General features: G+C 33.4%; 1 protein-coding gene across 2 annotated transcripts in view; it reads right to left on the bottom strand.

The window, feature by feature from the left end:
* Positions 1-544: 544 nt before the first annotated feature.
* The window catches only part of Lmbrd2 (LMBR1 domain containing 2), a 38,508-nt gene continuing 18,687 nt past the window's right edge, over positions 545-20,365 (bottom strand). Inside the window, exons 8-18 of one of the 2 annotated variants that reach the window (XM_090332049.1) lie at positions 19,084-19,197; positions 18,392-18,575; positions 15,411-15,592; positions 14,272-14,405; positions 11,488-11,593; positions 11,042-11,139; positions 7,898-8,001; positions 6,477-6,523; positions 4,602-4,707; positions 3,764-3,890; positions 545-2,876 (exon numbers count right to left, since the gene is read on the bottom strand). In XM_090332049.1, coding sequence (XP_090188175.1) covers positions 2,816-2,876; positions 3,764-3,890; positions 4,602-4,707; positions 6,477-6,523; positions 7,898-8,001; positions 11,042-11,139; positions 11,488-11,593; positions 14,272-14,405; positions 15,411-15,592; positions 18,392-18,575; positions 19,084-19,197 — 1,263 coding nt within the window. In that variant the 3' untranslated portion in view covers positions 545-2,815. Of the gene's footprint in view, positions 2,877-3,763; positions 3,891-4,601; positions 4,708-6,476; positions 6,524-7,897; positions 8,002-10,544; positions 10,691-11,041; positions 11,140-11,487; positions 11,594-14,271; positions 14,406-15,410; positions 15,593-18,391; positions 18,576-19,083; positions 19,198-20,365 lie in introns of those variants that run through there. The other variant, XM_090332050.1, reaches the window with a different exon arrangement.

The raw sequence follows: 20,365 nt of genomic DNA, 5'->3' as shown, positions 1-20,365 counted from the left end.
GTTCAAACCCCACTACAAAAACCAAAAGAACTCACACCTCAAAGTAAATCTAGATGTTAAACAATAAAACATTACTTTCACAGGACTTCTGGTGAATTAGTCCAATAAATGTTTCTGTGTTGGTGACTTGTAAGTATCTCTAGTACTAAGAAACCCAAATTCTGAAATAATCATTTTACCTATCCATCATCTTCAAGTACCATTAGGAAAGACAACATAGCTAATGAACTTGTTTTGTCTTTCAAAACTCCAGCATATAACCATCAACTCACTGCCTCACAATAGTTTTGTGAGATAGTAGGCAAATAGCATTATCATCACTCTGTAAATAAGTAATAGAGGGACTGAAACGATACAAGATATTCCCAAGGCATTCAAGGAGTCAATCACCAAACTATAATCAGTATTAAATTACTGTGACATTCTGATCAAATTATACATTAATGTGTGTGTGTTAAAACAAACAGGCAAAATGACCTTAAATTCAGAGTAAATTTATCAACTGATAATAATTTTAAAGGGACTCTAATTTTATTTTATCTTATTATTTATTTATTTACTTATTTATTTTGCCAGTCCTGGGCTTAGGCTCAGGGCCTAAGCACTCTCCTTGGACTTTCTCAAGGCTAGCACTCTACCACTTGAGCCTCAGCACCACTTCCGGCTTTTTGCTATGTATGTGGTACCGAGGAATCGAACCCGGGTCTTCGTGCATGCTAGGCAAGCACTCTACCACTAGGCCAAACTCCCGGCCTGGGACTCTAATTTTAAAGATTATAAACTCACAGCTCAAAACAATCCGATAATTACAACTATGTATTATTCCTTTCCCCACCTGAACAGAACTATGTCTTCACAATTTTTATATAATATTTATTCAAGAACAAATTAAACATGAAAATTTTATGACTGAGAAAAAGATTACTTTCAAGAAATATAAATCAAGCTGGGCACAGGTGGCTCATGCCTGTAATCCTAGCTACTCAAGAGGCTGATATCTGATGATAGAGGTTGAAGGCCAGCCCAGCAGAAAAGTTAATGAGACTTTTTATCTCCAAGAAAGTACTCAGTAAAAACCTGAAAGTAGCACTGTGGCTCTGATGGTAGAGCACTTGAGCACAAAGGATTAAGGAAACCTCGCAGGCTCTGAGTTGAAGTCCTATGACTGGTCCCCAAAAATAAAATAAATAAAAAGGAAGGAAGAAAAATAAAAAATAAAAAGAAACATAAATCATTTTGTTAGGATGACTATATAATTGAACTTTAATAAAGACATTTGAGTTTAAGTGATCACTAGTCAAAATTATAAGATAATAGATACTAAACTAAGACTATCCTGGGCAAGTTTAAATATGGTCACTCAATATAGAAAGAATTACAGGTATTTCAGGACCATTATAAAAAACTCCCTGCAAGCATATTGTGCTGTCATATTCACCAGTGAGTCAAAAGATAATATTTGTTTAGCTTAAACACAAAGGTTAAAGTACTCCATTTAAAATTACAAGCACGTTTAAAAAGCAAGTTATTATTAGATTTCCATTTTAATAATATTTTTCTTTTTTTATAAGCCTCAGTTCAAGTTATAGTAATAAAAGTAAATGCATTTATTTGGTTTAACCTTACATAGCCAGGTATTTTCTTTTCGAAAGTGTAAACAGGCACCTTTAAATATTAGAGAATATTGGTGGAATTCTTTGGCTGTTAAAACAAACAAACAAAAAACCCTCCTGTTTACCATTAGTGCTTTGACTTTCTCCTTGAATGGATGGAATGATCATATGATAATACCAAAGGTGAGTATTCTTTCAAAAATGAAAATCTTTTCCAAAGCTATAACAAAAACATTTTTAGAAACAAAAGCCATATAAGGAGTGATTGTTGTCCTTAATGTACTGTTATCTCTCATCTCTTTTGCTGTCCCTTGGTTATCTCATATTGTTACAATATTTCACCTTGTTATCTGATATATTGTATATATGCTTATTTGGTTATTTGAAATAGGATAGGGAAGGGGGGAAAACAAGATGAAGGGCAGGGTTGGGGGAGGGAAATGGGGACCAAGACATGAAAAAGGGTATCAATGTATGTGAAGTAATGCACCTTCTATCTGGTGAATATAATGTAACCCTTTTTAATTACAATAAAAAATATATGAAAAAAATCTTTTTTAGAAAAAAAACACTGAAATGAATAATTAGAGAACTCATGCTAAAGACATTATCAGTAGATGTATAATCCTAATTATACATGCAAAAAACCCATTCATTTGCATACAGATTTGAAAAAGCTTTTTACATTCAGGTATGTCCAATAAGACTCATTTTAAGACATTGGTTTTGTGACTACCAATATTATCTGAGGTTTTCTTTCACTTAAGTTTCCGTAGGAAGTACAAGTAGAACCTATATCTTAGGAACGGCAAAACATAAATCATAATTACAAAACTATATTACTTAATGTGACATATGGCTTCCTTGAACCTTTGCCTCCTGAAAAAAAATTAATCTGAAACAAACCTAATTATACACTATAAACATATATTGATCTTCATTATGAGTCAAACCCTTCCACTGCAACTTTACTTCTGAGGCAGACACTTAAGAGAATGGTATGTAACAAATCCTATTAGCAATGATGATACTCAATTCAGTGAACATAACATCCTACTATTACTACAATGTAATTAATTATCAGTGTCATTTTGTTTTCCTGACACTTTTTTACCAAGAGTACAGAGGAACTTTGGGAACACACAAATGTTCATAAAGGCTGAATTGATGTGTTGACTTAGTTCCATAATTCTTTTTCTGATTTAGATATCTTCAAATATTACACTGGAGGACATTGAAAGATATCGACCACCAGGCTGATACCTAAAAGATGAACATAAAGAAATTATCTGAATCATCAAATGTGATAAAGGAAAAAGAAAACAATATATTCTTGCTTTAGTAAAAAATAAATCAATTCAAAAGCTGAAAGTAAAACCTTATTATTTACTCAATTGTAAATCAACCAGCAATGGAGAGAGTCTATAATAGACATATGGCAATGAAGAATTAAAAGAAGAAAACCCTGAAAGATATAAGATATATCCAGGATATTGTTAGTTTAATAAACACTTAATTATCAAATATAAATACAATATTCTAAAGTTTTGGTACTTACAATAATGTATTAAGTATCTTTATGTGTGTAATACTTTGTTTTGTTTATTCATGGGACAGTTAGAAAAGAGACTGACATCCAAGTACTAGAATTTTCTTGAATTGTCATTTATAAACTGTCCTTAAGTAAGTTACTGAACCTCTGGATTTAAATACAATTGGATTTCAACCACAAATAAAATATTGTTAAAGTACTTAGATTGAGTCTGATGTCAATACATAATTATGCAGCTACTGCCATGAGATTGTCATAAATATATATTATTATAATTCTTTGCTCCATATTTATATTCAACTCTTTTTTCCTATTTATAACACTAGTGTTATATGAAGATATCAATTCCAACTCCCACTATTCAAGAACTACACTTTTTCAAATACAAAAGAACCAGAGGGCAAGAAAATATGTCCAAAGTCATTTAATGTATTTTTAATAGTAGTAAAACTGGGGATATAACTAGTCTCTCACATTGGTAAGTATGCTACCACTTGGTTATATCACCAGTTGAACATTTTCTGTATGTTTAATTATCATTTGTTTTCAACCGTGTCAGGTTAATATGTCAATAAATTTTCAGATATTTGGAACTTACCTTCCTGATTCAGATTCAAGAGGATCATCAGTGAAAGTTTCTGCATTAAAATCCAAAGGTTCTGCATCTTGAAGAAGTTCTATACGGTCCCTTTCAGTCCTATTATTAGCCCTGGTATACTTGGATGCTGTCCAAGAGAAGAAAACAAATTTCTATTATTTATCTTTTAATTTGAAGTTATGAATTCAAACAGAGAAAAATCAAGATTAAAAATGATCCAACTTTTTATTTATAACAACAGATAAGAAATGGTAACTAAACTACATGGTTCTTTAAAACCAGGTAGAGTGGCTGAAGCTTGTAATTTTAGCTACTTGCAAGCAGAGATCAGGGAATCTTGGTATCAGGTCAATTGAGTAAAAAGAAATTTGAGAGCCTCTATCTCAAACAGTGGCTGGATAAGGTGGCACATTATTTGGGATAACAGAGATGTTATCCCAGCTACGGGGAAAACACAATGAGTGAAAACAGTGGTGTGTGCCTGTCATTCCCATCACACAAGGAAGCACAAATGGGAGGATGGTGGCAAAGGCCATTCTGGGCATAAAACAAGACTCTAGCCTGAAAATCATCAACACAAAAAAGGACTATCTCGAGTGGGAGAGGGTCTGCCAAGCAAGTATGAAACCCTGAGTTCTCCCCTCAAAACATTAAGATGTAAAAACTAGTATGAATCGAAATCAATACTTAACTATGGCATTACAGTGAAGTTTTTCACAGTGAATTTCATATTTTGTTTGTGATTATAAAAGGCATTTTAAACAGATACCCTCTCAGTGTCTACATAGGTGAGCATAAGAAAATACTTTCTAAGCAAGCTAGAAAACAAAGTACTTACACCAATTGGTATTAATATCTGAGAAATTGGACTCTTTGGGATCAGGATGAACATTTCTATTTCTAGTAGAATCTTCTCTATTGTGTCCATATCGTTCTTTCCATTCCTAGAAGAAACAAATAAACATGTACCAAGAAAACAGAGAATAATTCATCACTGGCAAAACATTCTATATATACAATATAATGTAAAAATTATCAATTACAAAATTCATTAGTAAGCCAGGTGTCCATGGCTCATGCCTATAATCCTATCAACGCAAGAGCCTAAGATCTGAGGATTGTGGTTCAAAGTCAGCTTGGGTAAGAAAACCTGTGAAATTATCATTTGAAGAAAAATGGATATAAAGGGAGACCATCCTGTTAAGCAAGATAAGCCTGAGAAAGACAAATATTATATTTTCCCTTTTATATGTTATCTAAATCTAGAGATAAAAAAGGACAGCATATGGGTGAAATGGTTACGGTTTAGATGGGGAGGGTAAGATACTTAGGAGGAGGTGAATCTCTTCAAAATACTTTATATGCACATATGAAAATAAAATAAATGTTCTTGAAAGGAAGGGAAGATGAGAAAGAGTAACAAGAAGAATTTGGTCAAAGTACACTATGTCCATATATGGAAATCAAATAATGAAACTCCTTTGTACAATTAATTTATTGCTAAAAAAAGAAGAAAAAGGAAGCCAGGTATTGGTGACACACTCATTCCTATAATCCAGGCTACTGAGGAGGCTGAAATGAAGGTTGTAGTTCAAAGCTAGCCCAAGCAGAAAAGTCCATGAGATTCTTATGTCCAATTAACTACTGAAAAGCTAGAAATGGCGATGAAATTCCTGAGGTTAAGCCTCACAACTAGCACAAAATAAACCAATAAATAGAAGGGACAGAAAGAAAAAAATAATCAGAACAACAACAAAAGAATGGTGAAATCTATCTTTAGGAATATCTGCTCTTTGACTACAGTTATGCCTGAAATAAACAGCAAGACTTTAACATGATGATATACAAAGACAACTATCAAGTCTCATTTTAGTCTTTATTTCACCAGTGTAAATATCCCCCAGTGTTAAAAGTCTGTGGTAACTGTGGGTAGTTTTTTTTTGTTTCTTTCTATTTTAACCAACAACGGGGAGGCTAGTCTGCCTCAGGAAATGGAGTACTGGAGAGAAATTAAGGAGGTAAACAAAATGCCATACTATAAAAAAGATGGTTACTTAAAGCAATCAAAACACTTTAACAACAAGACTGTTTTGCCACTTGTTCAATATTTACATCCTTTAAGCTAGAAACTTTTATTTGAAACAAATAAAGTAATTTTTTTTTGTCATGGGACTTGAACTCTGGGCCTGGGTGTTATCCCTGAGCTCTTCAGGATTACAGGTGTAAGCCACCGAGCCCGGCTACAAAGTAATTTTTTACTAGAATCTTTTTAAGCAAATCTGAAAGAACATTTAGCATGTGGATGTGAAAGTATTAAAATTATCTCTTTTTAAAAATCAATTTTATAGCCAGTCGGTGGCTCACGCCTGTAATCCTAGCTACTCAGGAGGCTGAGATCTGAGGATCAAGGTTCAAAGCCAGCCCAGGCACAAAAGGACCTGAGACTCTTCTCTCCAATTAACCTCTAGAAAATGGGAAGTGGGGCTTGGCTCAAGCGGTAGGGAGGTAGCCTTGAGCTGAAGAGCTCAGGGACAGTGCCTGGGATGAGTACAAGCCCAATGACAAAAAAAACAAACAACGTATATATATGTATATATATATATGCCATATTTCTACTGTTTTTCTATCTTTAACCAATTATTCCAAATCATTACTATTCCCATATTTTATACTAATCTCTGGTTACATCAATTTAACAAAATACTGTACTTACTCTTCTTCGATTTTCACCTTCTTCTTGTCTTTGCCTTTTTCTCTTCTCTAAAGACAGAAAAAATGGCCTCAAATTTCAGCTAATAGGACGCAATTATAGGGTAATGAATGAAAAGTTATCAGGGTGGAACCAAAAAGTCTTTTAAGTTACTACAAAATTAAAAGTAATAGGCTCATGTTAGAAAGGTTCTAAGGAAATGTTTTCTCTGTTTTTGTTAGTGGTGGTATTTGTAGTCTTGGCTAAATAAATTTAATAAAGACCTTCCTCTTACTGACCTGAAAGTTGTTTCTGTGTACTCTCGATTTCCTTTGCTTCTAAACTGAGCTCAAGCCTTCTTTGTATGTAGTCTTTTCCCTTATTAGTCTGTATAAGTTAGATACTCAGTGTTTAGTGTATCTCCTCACATCTTAGGCGTGCTTCCAATTTATCATTCTTATTTGTGAGAATGTTGGGTCCTATTATTAGGTCAGGTGAAGTCTAACTAATACAATCATTATACCATTAGAACCATTATATCAACCTTCATTGGTAGACCAATAACTACACATAAGATTTTTTATCACAATCACACTATCACGAGTATAATTACACTCAGTGTATTCAACTTTGTAATTAGATTCTAGAAGAATGTTATATATTCTAATAGCAATCAAATTCTCATATCAATGATCATCTCATTATCATCTAAAGAAAATAGTTCTGGTTTAAATCATTTACCAGGCACTATCAAATTGATGATTCTTTAATTTAATGACTTTATATTTACAGTTGTATAGAAATTGGCAGCTGTTTTGATACAAACATGGAGATAATTCTTTTATACTTTGGATCTTAAATGTCCTCCAAAGAGCTATATGCTAAAGTTTTGGTCATCAGCACATAGCACTATTTGAAGCTGGGGTAGCATGTAGGGGATAGAGCTAGTTGAAGGAAAGAAGGTCACTTTGTCATGTTCCTGAAAGAAATACTTATATCTCCCCTCTTGTTATGTATTTCTTTGCTTCCTGATTTCCATGAGGAGAACTGGTGTCCTCTATCCCAGAGGTCAAAACCAAATTGTATGGACATCCTTTAAAACTGTTTGGCTAAACTGTGTTTCTTTCTTGTAAGTTGTTTATCTCAAATATTTATTAACAGAAACAGAAAGCTGATGAACACAAACTATAAATGGATATTAGTCACAGAACTAAAAATTATGTTACAAAGTTTCTTATAGATGTATTTTTGTTATTTGCATTTTCAAACTCTTTTTTTTCCTAAAAAACTTAAATGTATATTTTGGGCTAAAAGCACAAAGGTATTATAACTTTATAATACCTTAAGATAGATGAAAAGTCATTCATAAATTACTAAAACATTAATTTTGTACTTTGAGTCTTAGCACTTAATATTTTCTCATTACTTTAAAAGACAAATCTTACCTCGTCTGATTAATTCCTTTCCTTCATCAACTAAGTCTGATGTCATATCATTATCTCCCATGAACTGCTGGAAACCAAGCAGATTCAAGCAACGGGTTCCTAAACTAATAAAAGCAGATTTTGGAAATAAAAGCATTATTTCCTAATGTAAATATTTAGAGAAATTGAATATTGCCATCCTCAAAGAAACCTAGGTACATGATTAGTTATCATGGTGTTTATAACTTATCATTCTTCAAGAAGTACTATTTCCCTTTCTAAGAAGCTTTTTCCTAGTATTTTACACACTAGGGTATGGATTACATGAACTTTCCTTATACAAGTAAACAAGGTCAAGCCATCAGTATATCTTCAGAAACAATTATACCAGGATTATGCAATTACAAAATGGCTATATTACAAGAATAATCTGTTCTTTTTATGTTCAAACAATTTATATATTTTTTCAAACAGCAGTTTTAATATTGAAACACACTGTAAAACTAGTATTTCAAGTGCAGGATATTCTGATTTAGATGGTCTTTATTATATGAATTTATTTTCATGTTTTTCTGCTAAGGACTAGTCAGTTCTTAATAACTTTTGATTACATACTATAAAGTAATTGCTATATCTCAACTGGTTATTAATTGATTTGCTATTTACTTTAAATATGATTGTTTAGTTTAATAATTAAAGATCTGAGATTTTAGACCAAGATTTAGAAAAATAACACACAGCTCTTTTTATTGTATTTAGTTCTTAACTTTTCCACTGATGTGCTTATAATGGCAGAAACCTGCATATAAACATGTAGAGAGGAGTAAAGTTAGAATGAAGGAAAAACTGGGTAAAAAAGAGAAAACAGAAAGGCAGCTAAAGTGAAGGTCTCCAATTGCCATTAAAAAATGTGCAAATATTTGATTCAGAACATATGTATGCTTGTTTTATACAAAAAGAATGTTTTACATGAATTACTAGAGTGAATGTGAAGTTTCAGGTAGATAATCATGTTAATTCTATGACTTTAAATATGCCCTTATTATAGTTATATCCTTGTAGGAATACTATGTACCAGGATAAGAAGCTTATAACTTTATCATTGTGTTTGGGACCGTCTTATTTTTCTGCAAGTACCAAGGAACAACCTTACTTTACCTGGGCAGCTAAGACAAAGTATTAGCAGTGGACATTGCTGTGTTGTTTCTAAAGTAGGAATCAGACTAACATTGTAAACGAAATATGACATCATGGCCAATGAAAATGTATACATAAAGCTAACTACCACTGAAATGTTACTAAGATATTGCTTCACATATTTACATGAGGATATTCGATTTGAAAATTGAGGAACACGGCCTTTTTCCATAAAGACAAAATGGTATTCAAAATCTATACTAATTAACATTGAATATTTTTCTTTTCCTTTTTCTCTACTCTCCTTCCTTCTATCCTCTTTTCTCCTCCTTTCATTTCTTCTTTCTTTCTCCCCTTCTCTCCTTTCCTCTCTTCTCCTTTACTCCCTTCTCCTCTCCTCTCCTCTTTTTCTTTCCCCTTCCTTTCTCTCACATCTTAAACCTTCCCTCCTATTTTCTCCCATTTTTCTTTTTCCTTTCTTTACCTTTACCTCCCTTCCCTCCATCTGTCCTGTCCTTACAGTTTCCTTTCTCTTTCCTTTTTACCCCTCCTATCCACTTTTATGTCTTTCTCCTTCCCCTCCCTTCCTCCACCACCCCTTTTTTTTTTACAACTATCCTTTTAGATATAACATTTCTTTACATTTATGATTTTTCTGGATGGCAAAGTACTATTGTAAGCTATTTCATCATAAGTATTAAGATTTCATTCAAAATACTAATATTGTCAACATAACTACTAACATGAAAAGATATGTTATAGTTTATAAGCTGTTAGTGTTCCATAAAACTTTATTTTGATTTTTTTCTTTATTAACATTGATTTTTACATCGTATTTTAAATGACAGGTTTCCATAAAACTTTTATAAATTCTTAAAATGAGTAAGTATATAATCAAAACTTAGTTTTGTATGTACAATGTATGCTTACTCTCTTCTTTTATTACATCATTTTCACAGTACAAGTCTGTTATTATCTTTTCTACCTTAAAGGAAAAATTCAAAATATTAGTTTTGTTATCAGTTTATATTAACAATACTATTTTATTTTTTGGTGACACTAGGGCTCAAAGTCAGAGGGCCATGTACTTGCTTAACTTGCTAGCTTAGCTCATGCTCTATCAACTGAGCCATGACTTCAGTCATGCTGTTTTGCTAGTTATTTTGGAGATAGAATATCATAGATTTTTCTACCTAGGCAGCCTAGGGTCTCAGACTCCTCAGTGATTAGGATTACAGATGTGAACCACGAGTGCCTGTTTAGCAGTATTATTTTATATCATATTCTTCTAACTTTTTATTTATCTGATTGAAAACAAAAATATTTTAAAAGTTGACACAGAGGTTATCTTAAACAATTTGTTTTCTAATTACCCTAATATTAGTATATTTTGCTTGTAATAACATTTAGGTTTTAAATAGAAGTAGTTTGAAAAATTTATTTTCATTGGAAAAGCAGACTGGTTCTAACAGGGTGCTAAGAGCCAAACATACCTATTCTTTAACTAATTTCGAATCTTACCTCTGCCAAAATTCTACTATCTTCTCTAATCCCATAAAAAAGAGCAGTCCATGTACTTCCAACAGTAAGAGGAGGTTTCTTCTCCAGCCCTACATGTACGTCTTGATTATAATTGTTCCCCTTCTGCCCCTTTGTGCTGGCCATGGTCTGAAGCATCTAGAAACCCAGTGATAATTATGGAGAAACCCCAAAGACTGAATTGTTACTTAAGAGAATACAGGAATGAAGGAATTTTATAAGCTACACTACCAATCATTATCATAAAGAACACTTACGAGTTAATTTTGTAATCATATTACTTTGAGGCCTAAATAATGTAAAACAATAACTCTAAAATTTTATTAGAGGAAAAATATGGCCTAATCACTAAAGCACTTCCTTCAAACAGCTCCTTCCCCAAAGCCACAATAAAATAAAACCCAATCAGTAAATACTTAAAAGAGTTTTAAGCAAAAAGAATATCTAGATATAACTAAACCCAAGAAAAGGATAACATGTGTTTCTTACCTAAAGTAAGTAGCAATGCAGAGGATTACCACCAACATAGGATAATATATATAGAATCCATCTGCAATAAAGGATAAAACTTTCATGGAACCCATAATCTGAAGAGCAAGAAAAAAGTAAGTTAAATAAACATAGTTTTATATTTTTCATTCATCAATAGAAAATTTACTTATAACAGAACAATCTTGTTTTCTATCAAGGTTGTCTACTAAGTAAAACAAATGTTTGCTAAACATAATTCAAAAACACACAAAGACTATAGGTACAAACACTAATACTACTATAGATCAAGTATTTGGATATTATCCAGCAAGACAAACTATGTGAGCTAAAAAACTTCTTTATAAGATAAATAAAAACATTTTAATTCAGTCATTAGTAATTACATAATCATTTAAGCTGTAATTATTAAAAATTAAAGAACCTCCTTTTGTGACCATACTTACAGATGTATAAGCAGTTGGCTGAGTATTCTGGTGAGAAATGGATGAGTCCATATGGGTCAAACCCAAGAAATTAAGACATAATGGAGGAGTCAAACGGCAAAACAACCTTCAGTAGATATTAAAAAGACCAAAATATTAAAGATAATGCAGCAAAATATATCTTAAGTTATAGTGAAATGTACTACAATATTTCATATCATCATAGCTATAACTTATGTACACATATATATAATAATTTTAATCTGAATTGCCATTCTCTGGAAAACATTCTGAAAATCCTATTAAACACATTACCCTCAAAAATACTGATATTTACACAGCAAAACTGTAGCCTCAGGCTTCCTGCTTTGCTGGTATATACTACTGCTTTATCACTAAGACTCATGGACAGATCTTAAATATACCTCCTTTGACTTCAGTATCAGTGCGCTTTTGTCTCAGATTATGACAAGGATATAGCATCTTCAAGGGGAACTGTACTCAGGACAAGAAAATTTTGAAGTTACTGCGGCAAAGGGTGTCATTCGGACAGGTACAGCCACAAAAAAGGGTTTAACTTTGTCCAAGTAAAAGGAGTATTTTACAGAGTTGGAGAACTGAAAGTTGGAATAATGTAAGGATACAACCATTAAGAGACAATATGAGGCCGAATGCTAGAAGCTCATGCCTGTAATCCTAGCTACTCAGGAGGCTGAGATCTGAAGATCACAATTCAAAGCCAGCTGGGCATGCAATACTGTGAGACTCTTGCCTCCAATTAACTACCCAAAAACCGGAAGTGGTGCTGTGGCTCAAGTGATAGGGCATGATCCTTGAGCTGAAGAGCTAAGGGACAGTGCCCAGGCCCAGAGTTCAAGACCCATGACTGGGGGGGGGGGAAGTAATATAAGAACATTTTTTCATGCTGACGGAACATATCTATATCTTGATTGTAACACTGGCTGCTGGATTAAAAAATTGTGACAAAGGGCCGGGAGTTTGGCCTAGTGATAGAGTGCTTGCCTAGCATGCACGAAGACCCGGGTTTGATTCCTTGGTACCACATACATAGAAAAAAGCCAGAAATGGGGCTGAGGCTCAAGTGGTAGAGCTCTGGCCTCGAGAAAGTCCAAGGACAGTGCCCAGGCCCTGAGCTCAAGCTCAGGACTGGCAAAAAAAGAAAAAAAATTGTGATAAGGCCTGAATATTACAAATTTTGATAAAGCACACAGGTATAAAAAAATCATTAGCAGCTAAGTACAGTGGCTCACTCCTGTAATACTAGGAGGCAGACACTACAAGGATTGAGCCTTAAGGTCACACCAGGTAAAATGATCCCTAAGACCCAATTTTCACTAATGACAACTTGACATGGTGGCATGCACCTGCCATCCCAACTACCTTGGAAGCATAGATCGATTATGGTCCAGGCCTGCAGAACCTTATTCAAAATAAAAACAAAGCAATAAGAGGGTTACTCAAGGGTTAGAGTACCTGCCTAATGAATATGAGGTCTTGAGTTCAAACTCACAATAGAACAGAAGGAGAAATACGAGATGATATCACTACTAGAAGAGGTTGGCAGGGGCTGGGAATGTGGTTTAGTGGTAGAGTGCTTGCCTAGTATGCATGAAGCCCTGGGTTCAATTCCTCAGTACCACATACATAGAAAAACTGGAAGTACTGCTGTGACTCAAGTGGTAGAGTGCTCACTTTGAGCAAAAAAAGTTCAGGAAAAGTGCCCAGGCCCTGAGTTCAAGCCCCAGGACTGCAAAGGTTATATAGGACTCTAGTGATCTGCAACTTTCTATCAATTCATGTTGTGATTTAACTATGAAACATTCCTCACTAGGCACAGTCTCCATCTAGTCCTGCTATTTTAGGAGGTGGTAGAAATTTTAGTAGGGAGGGCTAAGCTACAAAAAGTAGGTCATAGGGAAGATGCTAGGGAAGATGTGTGTGTGTGTCTGTGTGTGTATTTCCTGACTGCCATGAGGGGATCATCTGTGCTCTGCCATGCCCAAAGCAATGGACAACTATGGACTGAAACTTCTGAAAGTTACAGCAACAAGAAACTATTACAGTCCATAATTATTTGTAAGAGAAAGAAGATGCTTCCAAGCTGGATGCTGGTGGCTTACACCTATAATTCTACACATGAAGGATCACAATTCAAAGGCAGCCTGGAAATGCACAGGAAATTAACGGGGCAGGGGGTGAAACTCAGCTTAGAGTTATGGCTCAAGTGGTAGACAACTGTGAACAAACAAGCTGAGTTCAAGCCTCAGAACTTGCAGACATGGACATGCATGTGTGCACTCGTACACACACACACATACAAACACACACATACATGTTTCTATATCAATATTTCTGTGAACTTATAAATATCTAATTTGACTGATCTAACCAGAAGTTATAATAGATGGGTTAAATTCGCCCAAACCAGAGCCATCTCACTCGACTTTCTCTAAATTCCACAATAAAAATTGCTCCTGTTGGTTTTTTATAGTCCAAACCAGACGAGACTAATGATTTTCAGCACACTCTCTAGGTCTGACTTAGTCTCTAAACTCAATTGCTTATATTCTTTACCTACCTATATTTTCAATTTCTAATTGGTAAGTCCACATTTTGCTTTTTTATTCTTTTCTCATAATTTAGCATACCTAACGTAACCTTAAGCCTAAAGCAAAATCTAGTTGGTAATCAACAAACATTAATATTTAAGCCAAATCAGTGCAACCTTCATGAAGAAGAAATAAAAGAGATATATCTCTTATTTTTAAAGTGAATGCTACTTACATGCCACTGAAAAGAAGACTGTAAGCATCAGTCTGATGATGAGAAGCCAAGTAATAATAGTTAAATACACGAATCCTGAATACAGTAGAATAAACACAGATACTCAGAAAGAAGATGGAAAGAAAGCAAGCAATCTGAAAAGGAACAACAAAAAAATGGACTTCATTATTTTACACAGTAATACAAGCCTTACCTTTCATTTTCAGTTGAATTGGAATGTTTAAGTGTTACCCAATAAAAGTTTGGGCTAACAGGGGTTAGAGATGATTAATGGAAAAATAGTGGGAGAGTTTAGTCATAATAATATGTGACAATGGAACCAGGAAATTTTAGATAGGGCTGGAAAAATGGAAGGAAAATGATGAAGAGGTAACACTGATCAAGATGCATTGCACATATAAATATTCATTTGAAACCTCTTCGTACAACTACTTGAAGAAAATAAATGATAAATAACCTAAGAAAATAAAATTTTGAAAAAATATTTTCAGAATTGAAAAATACATTTTATGCCAGTTCAATAGTCTAGATCCAAATGTGTCAAATCTACTTCTCCAAATAAGTTGCTTTCCACTTCCCTTGGCAACTCTTCATATGAAGACTATAAGTGATGACCTTATTGACATTAGAGGATCAAAGTATTCTCAAAATATATTTTTGCACTACCTTTTGTGTGTGTGTATGTGTGTGTGTGTGTGTGTGTGTGTGGTTCATGGGGCTTAAACTTGGCCTGAGGGCCCTTCCTGAGTTCTTCAGCTCAAGGCTACCTCTCTACTTCTGGGCCTGGGCATCGTCCCTGAGCTCTTCAGCTCAAGACTACCACCCTACCCTTGAGCCAAGCCCCACTTCCCTTTTGTGCCTACGCTGGCCTTGATCCTCAGATCTCAGCCTCCAGAGTAGCTAGGATTATAGGCATGAGCCACCGCCCGGCTTTTGCACTATCTTATACGTTTTCCCCACTGCTCATATATAGTTCTTAATATTTATAGTAAATTAATGAAACTTATTTCTGGAAGTCTGAATAACATTGTTAGAAATATCACTATTTATTCTTACCAGAAGAACTATATGACAAAAGATATAACAGTTAAGTATCATACTCTTAACTAACATATATTTAAGAAAGGAAATAAACTGACCTCAATATAAATATAGTTGTATGTTTTTTCTGCAAGTTGTATGAAGACTGCAAACAGGGATAAGACAGGAGTTGTGCTAAAGAATGTACACTCTGACCATACAACAATCACAGAGAAGATGGACAAAACCACAGCAAGTATCCTGTAAAACCATGGCCTCAAAAGACATTCCCAATACCACTCTGGAAGATTAAAAAAATATATGTACAATTAAGAAAACTAAATGAGTGACAGGGCATTTTCACTCTTTTAAAATAATCAACAGATAATTACAAAGAGAAATTACAATAGCAAAATCAGGCTGACATCATCTTACTAAAGAATCACTATAGTCCATGTGCTTCCTGCCATAATTCACTGAGAATATTATATCACTGCAGTGGTTATTTTTGTAAAAGATGTATAACCTGTATCTAATTATGAGAGTATATTGTACTCAAATCCTGAGGCATTCAACAAAAAACTGGCCTGTACTCTCCAAAAATGTGATATAAAATATATATAAGACTGGGAAACCATTTCAGATCAAGAAGATTGAGATGATCTAGGAATTTTTTCCAAAGATTATCCCTAGGGTAATTGGAAAAAACATAGATAAGGACTGTAAGTAATAGTATAACACCAATACAATTTTCCTAATTTTGATAATCATATATGAAAATATCTTCCATTTTTTAGACAGTATACACTGAAACACTTAAAGGCAAAGTGGCATCATATCTGGACACAGTCCTAAAACATTAAGGGAAAAACTATACATAGACAAAGATAAGTCCTGTGCATATAGGAATGTTTTGTGAGATTTGGATTTTGATAAGTCTGAATTTATATTTGAACATATGTATGATGCTGGTGCTTGAACCCAGGGCCGCAGCATCCTAGGCAAGTTGTTTTTCATTGAGATATAGCCCCAAACAAAGATACAGTTCTATATTTTGAACAATGATTTTAACTCTTCCTGCAGCATAATCCTGGGGGTTTAAATGTTTGTGTAGGTAAATCTTTCAACAAGTTGCTCTTATGCCTTCCCTGTCCATCCTGTCCTCGAATGATCTCATCCTCCACTCTACCGCTACTCATTCTAGATCTTCCCTAAACATTTTATTGCCACCAACTTCAGTCCTTCCATGTAAAGTAAATCCATCATCCTCATCTGACTATACATGTTCCATATATATTCTGACTTTATGTTACTTGGACCAACAAAACATTTATTCTATATCTTTTTAACATCATCAAACAACCTAATGTCTTTATTTCTTCCTTACCCTCCTCAGATTATAGGTTTTGAAGATATATATATATCCTCTCTCCGATATCCCAGGTCCTTTGCCCTTTCTTGCTTCACCATCTTTTCTTATCTAAACTATACTCCGGTTAAATCTAACTTTCTAGCTACTTTGCAGCTACATGCAAGCAGCTGCATACTGGAGAAGAAAAACACACAACTTTAGGGTTTGGGTTCCCTTTAGATTCTTCTTTTTTTCTTCTTGCCAGTACTGGAATTGGAACTCAGGATCTTGGCTCTTCCTGTACTTTCCTTGGTCTGTTTTACTCCTTCAGCTATGTTCTACCACATGAGACATGCCAGCAGCCTAGCTTTTTGCTGGTTATTCTTTTTGCTGTAACAACTATAGTTGCTGTGCAACTATTTTGCCTGGGGAAAACCTCCTTTTCTATACTTTTCCCATTTCCCTGAGGAGGTCAAAATGATCAGAAGAAACTTGGCTTACATTTCCACCACTGTGCCTTTTCAGAACCTAAGATACAGCTATGCCTACTTCTAATGTAATCACCTCTCTTGCCACTCAGACTTTTTCAGAATTCTCTGCTACTGTGTCAACTATCCTTTCTTTTGTAATTCCAGTCCAATATTACCTTCTATACATTTTTTTTTCATTCCTTACCCTCATTCTTTCACCAGTACTCCTTTTCTCTATTTCCTTTTGTAAGAAAAAAAATCCCACTGGCTTTGTTTTCTTTATTTCTTATATATACCAATAAGACTAACCCTTCACCATCTTATGTCTCTGAAATCTAATGGTCAAGTAGTATTCATAATAAAACCAATCTGCAGCATTTGGGCTGGTACTTTATAAACCTTTCTTCTCAGAATACTAGGTTTTCCTCCTATTTCACTGGAAATTTTTGGTCTTTTCTACTGTTCTTCCTAATTAACCTAATCTCTAAGTCAGAATGCCCTACACTTGGACTTTCTCTCTTCTCTACCCTTAACATTCCTTGACCCATGGCTCACTATACTAATGGCTTACTAATTTACATTTGCACCCTAAATTTCTAACACTATCTACTCAACATCCTTATTTATACTATCATACATTTATTGTCTGTTCTACTCTACAGAACAGGGATTTTTGTCCCTCTTAATTTATATGTACTGAGCCCTCAACTGTACTTAACATTTATATATGTTGAATCATTCCTAAATTTAACTAGAAAAATATTTCTTAAAGTTTTCCAACATATTTGTCCTGGCTATTCAGTTTCTACACTGAAAAACCAAGCACATAAAGGCATCGAGTTAATATTCAGCTTAAATAAGTAAGATTATGTGAACTATAGAGTACACGTTTTATAATTAAGACTCATAAGTATAATAACTAAATAGAACACCTTAAAGGAATATTTATTAGTATATGAAGCCTAAAGAAAACTCAGATCTATAATATAAAATTGCTTACATATACAATTATTTTAAGTACATATGCATATCCAAAATAAGATTCATGTACTACATCTATTTTATAGAGAATTTTAGATAAACTAGCAGTAGAAACTGATGAACATGCTCTATGATAAGTAAAACATTATGTGAGGCAAAACTTATCAAATATACAAATATATCATATTGCATAAATCAAATAATACAAGGAAACCTCAGTTTTGTATTGGTGAAAAGATAATACTTATTCCCTGAAAAACAAATGATTAAATGTTGAATTTTATATTAAATCACATACCAACAGTAGGATTATAAAAATACTGGATAAATCGATTTTCTGGCTCTGGGGCTTGAAACGTGTGAACAAACTGATGAGTGGCACTAGTTTCATTTTTTGCTACATCCTCCAGGTAAAATGCTTGTTCCAAAAGAATTTGCCATTGCACTTGAGTTCGACGGTGCCGCTGCACTGAATAAATCACCTACAAAAGAGAAAGGAGGTACATCAGTGTGATCCAACATTGGGTCCTCTTAATGCTAGGGAACATTTTTATATTATCTGTGTTTTTGTCTTCATGGAATGGTACTAGTAGTATTTACTAAGTAAATCAAGTATGTTAATTTATTTAAAAGATATAATCATTATAAAAGATATAATAACTATAATTCCTTGTTCCCAATTGCCGAGAGCAGCCTGATCCAGCAAGTTAAGGTTAATACATTTCAAAGAATTATAATAGGATCAAAAGGTGTTTTAGAAACTAAAGAAGTATAGCTCAAGCAACCAGGTGCTGAATGAAAAAGCTGAATGAAAAAGCTAAGTAAGAATACAAGGCCTTAAATTCAAGTCCCACTACTAACTACAAGGGGGGAAAAAAGCTTAAAACATAGTTTAGGATTCATACAAAATTCCTTTTCATGAGCAATAATAATAAAGCTAAATGAAATCATTTAGGTGTAAGTAAAATAGCTATAATTAACAATGGTTACCTGTTTATGTAGTTTTACTAAACTTTTTTCACTTGGATAGGTATTACGCTTTTCATCAAAATCTTCATAATCATCCATGTTCCTACCCATTTTTTCTTGATATTCTGTAGGACACTAAAAGAAACAACCAGATTTTATGAAAACTTTAAAATATATGATAAAACGATTTTTATTAAAAATCTGTCACTCTAGCATTTCCAATCTTCTCAAAAATATCTTCATCTTGGTGCTCTAAATAGTTTTATTTGTTAATATTTTTATGAAAATGTTTCATAAGATGAATTGAATTTTTCCTCTATTAATATTAGTTTTTATGCTCAGATATTCTATCGTGACATTAGTAAAGGCAGGGAACTTATCTCTAGGAAGCAATTCGTATTTGAGAGGATGATTATTATTAGAAACTTGATGAAACTGTCAATTACTTTCCTAGCTAAATAATAAAGATACAATATTCACAATTTCTGAAAAGCACAATTCAGACAAACACATATACAGTTTGGATTATCTGGCATACTAGTAGTCATTAATTACATGAACTTGAACTTAGTTAATCTCCTGTAACAGGTCTCAAAGAGTAGCACATAAGAAAGAAATGATTAGAAAACTATATTTTAGCCAAAAATCACAGCTAATAATTTAGCTAATGGTCAGTACAACAGATTTAAAACAGTATATATATATATATATATATATATATATATATATATAAGTGGTTCTATAGGTACATCAAAGACAAATGAGAACTCTGCAAGTGTTTTTGGAAGGGTAAGAATATCCTTAATTCAATACCATTATATCAAAATCACAATTGCATGACTATTTATTGAATCATATTACACATCTCATAATGCTATTGATTTTGTGATACATGAAATATATCATTAAATCATTAGGAAGTTGATCACAAGGAATCAGTTTATTTTCTTATAAAGATATGACTAATGATGATGAACAGTGGCATCTAAAAATGTTGATCCTCATCACTGTTATAGCAGTTATTACACATTACTCTATATCACCTCTGCACATATCAGTGGAAAAGACTATCAATAATTACCATCAAACTTGCAGTAACAAAAGAAAAAAATCCAAGTATACTACTGACTTACAGTTAAAATACATTAGGAAACCTACTTGTAAGAGGCTTTTTAAATTACTTTTCTGATTTTCTTTTTCTTTTTTTTTTTTTTGGCCAGTCCTGAGCTTGAGCTTAGGCCAAACTCCCAGACCAATACTTTTCTGATTTTTATGAAATGCTAATTTATGTAATAGATAAGTA

The sequence above is a fragment of the Megascapheus bottae genome, chromosome 4 (assembly GCF_031878675.1).
Source record: "Megascapheus bottae isolate mThoBot1 chromosome 4, mThoBot2.hap1, whole genome shotgun sequence".
NCBI lineage: Eukaryota > Metazoa > Chordata > Mammalia > Rodentia > Geomyidae > Megascapheus > Megascapheus bottae.
The sequence above is the reverse complement of the archived record's forward strand: the minus strand, read 5'-3'. Positions and strand labels throughout refer to the sequence as shown.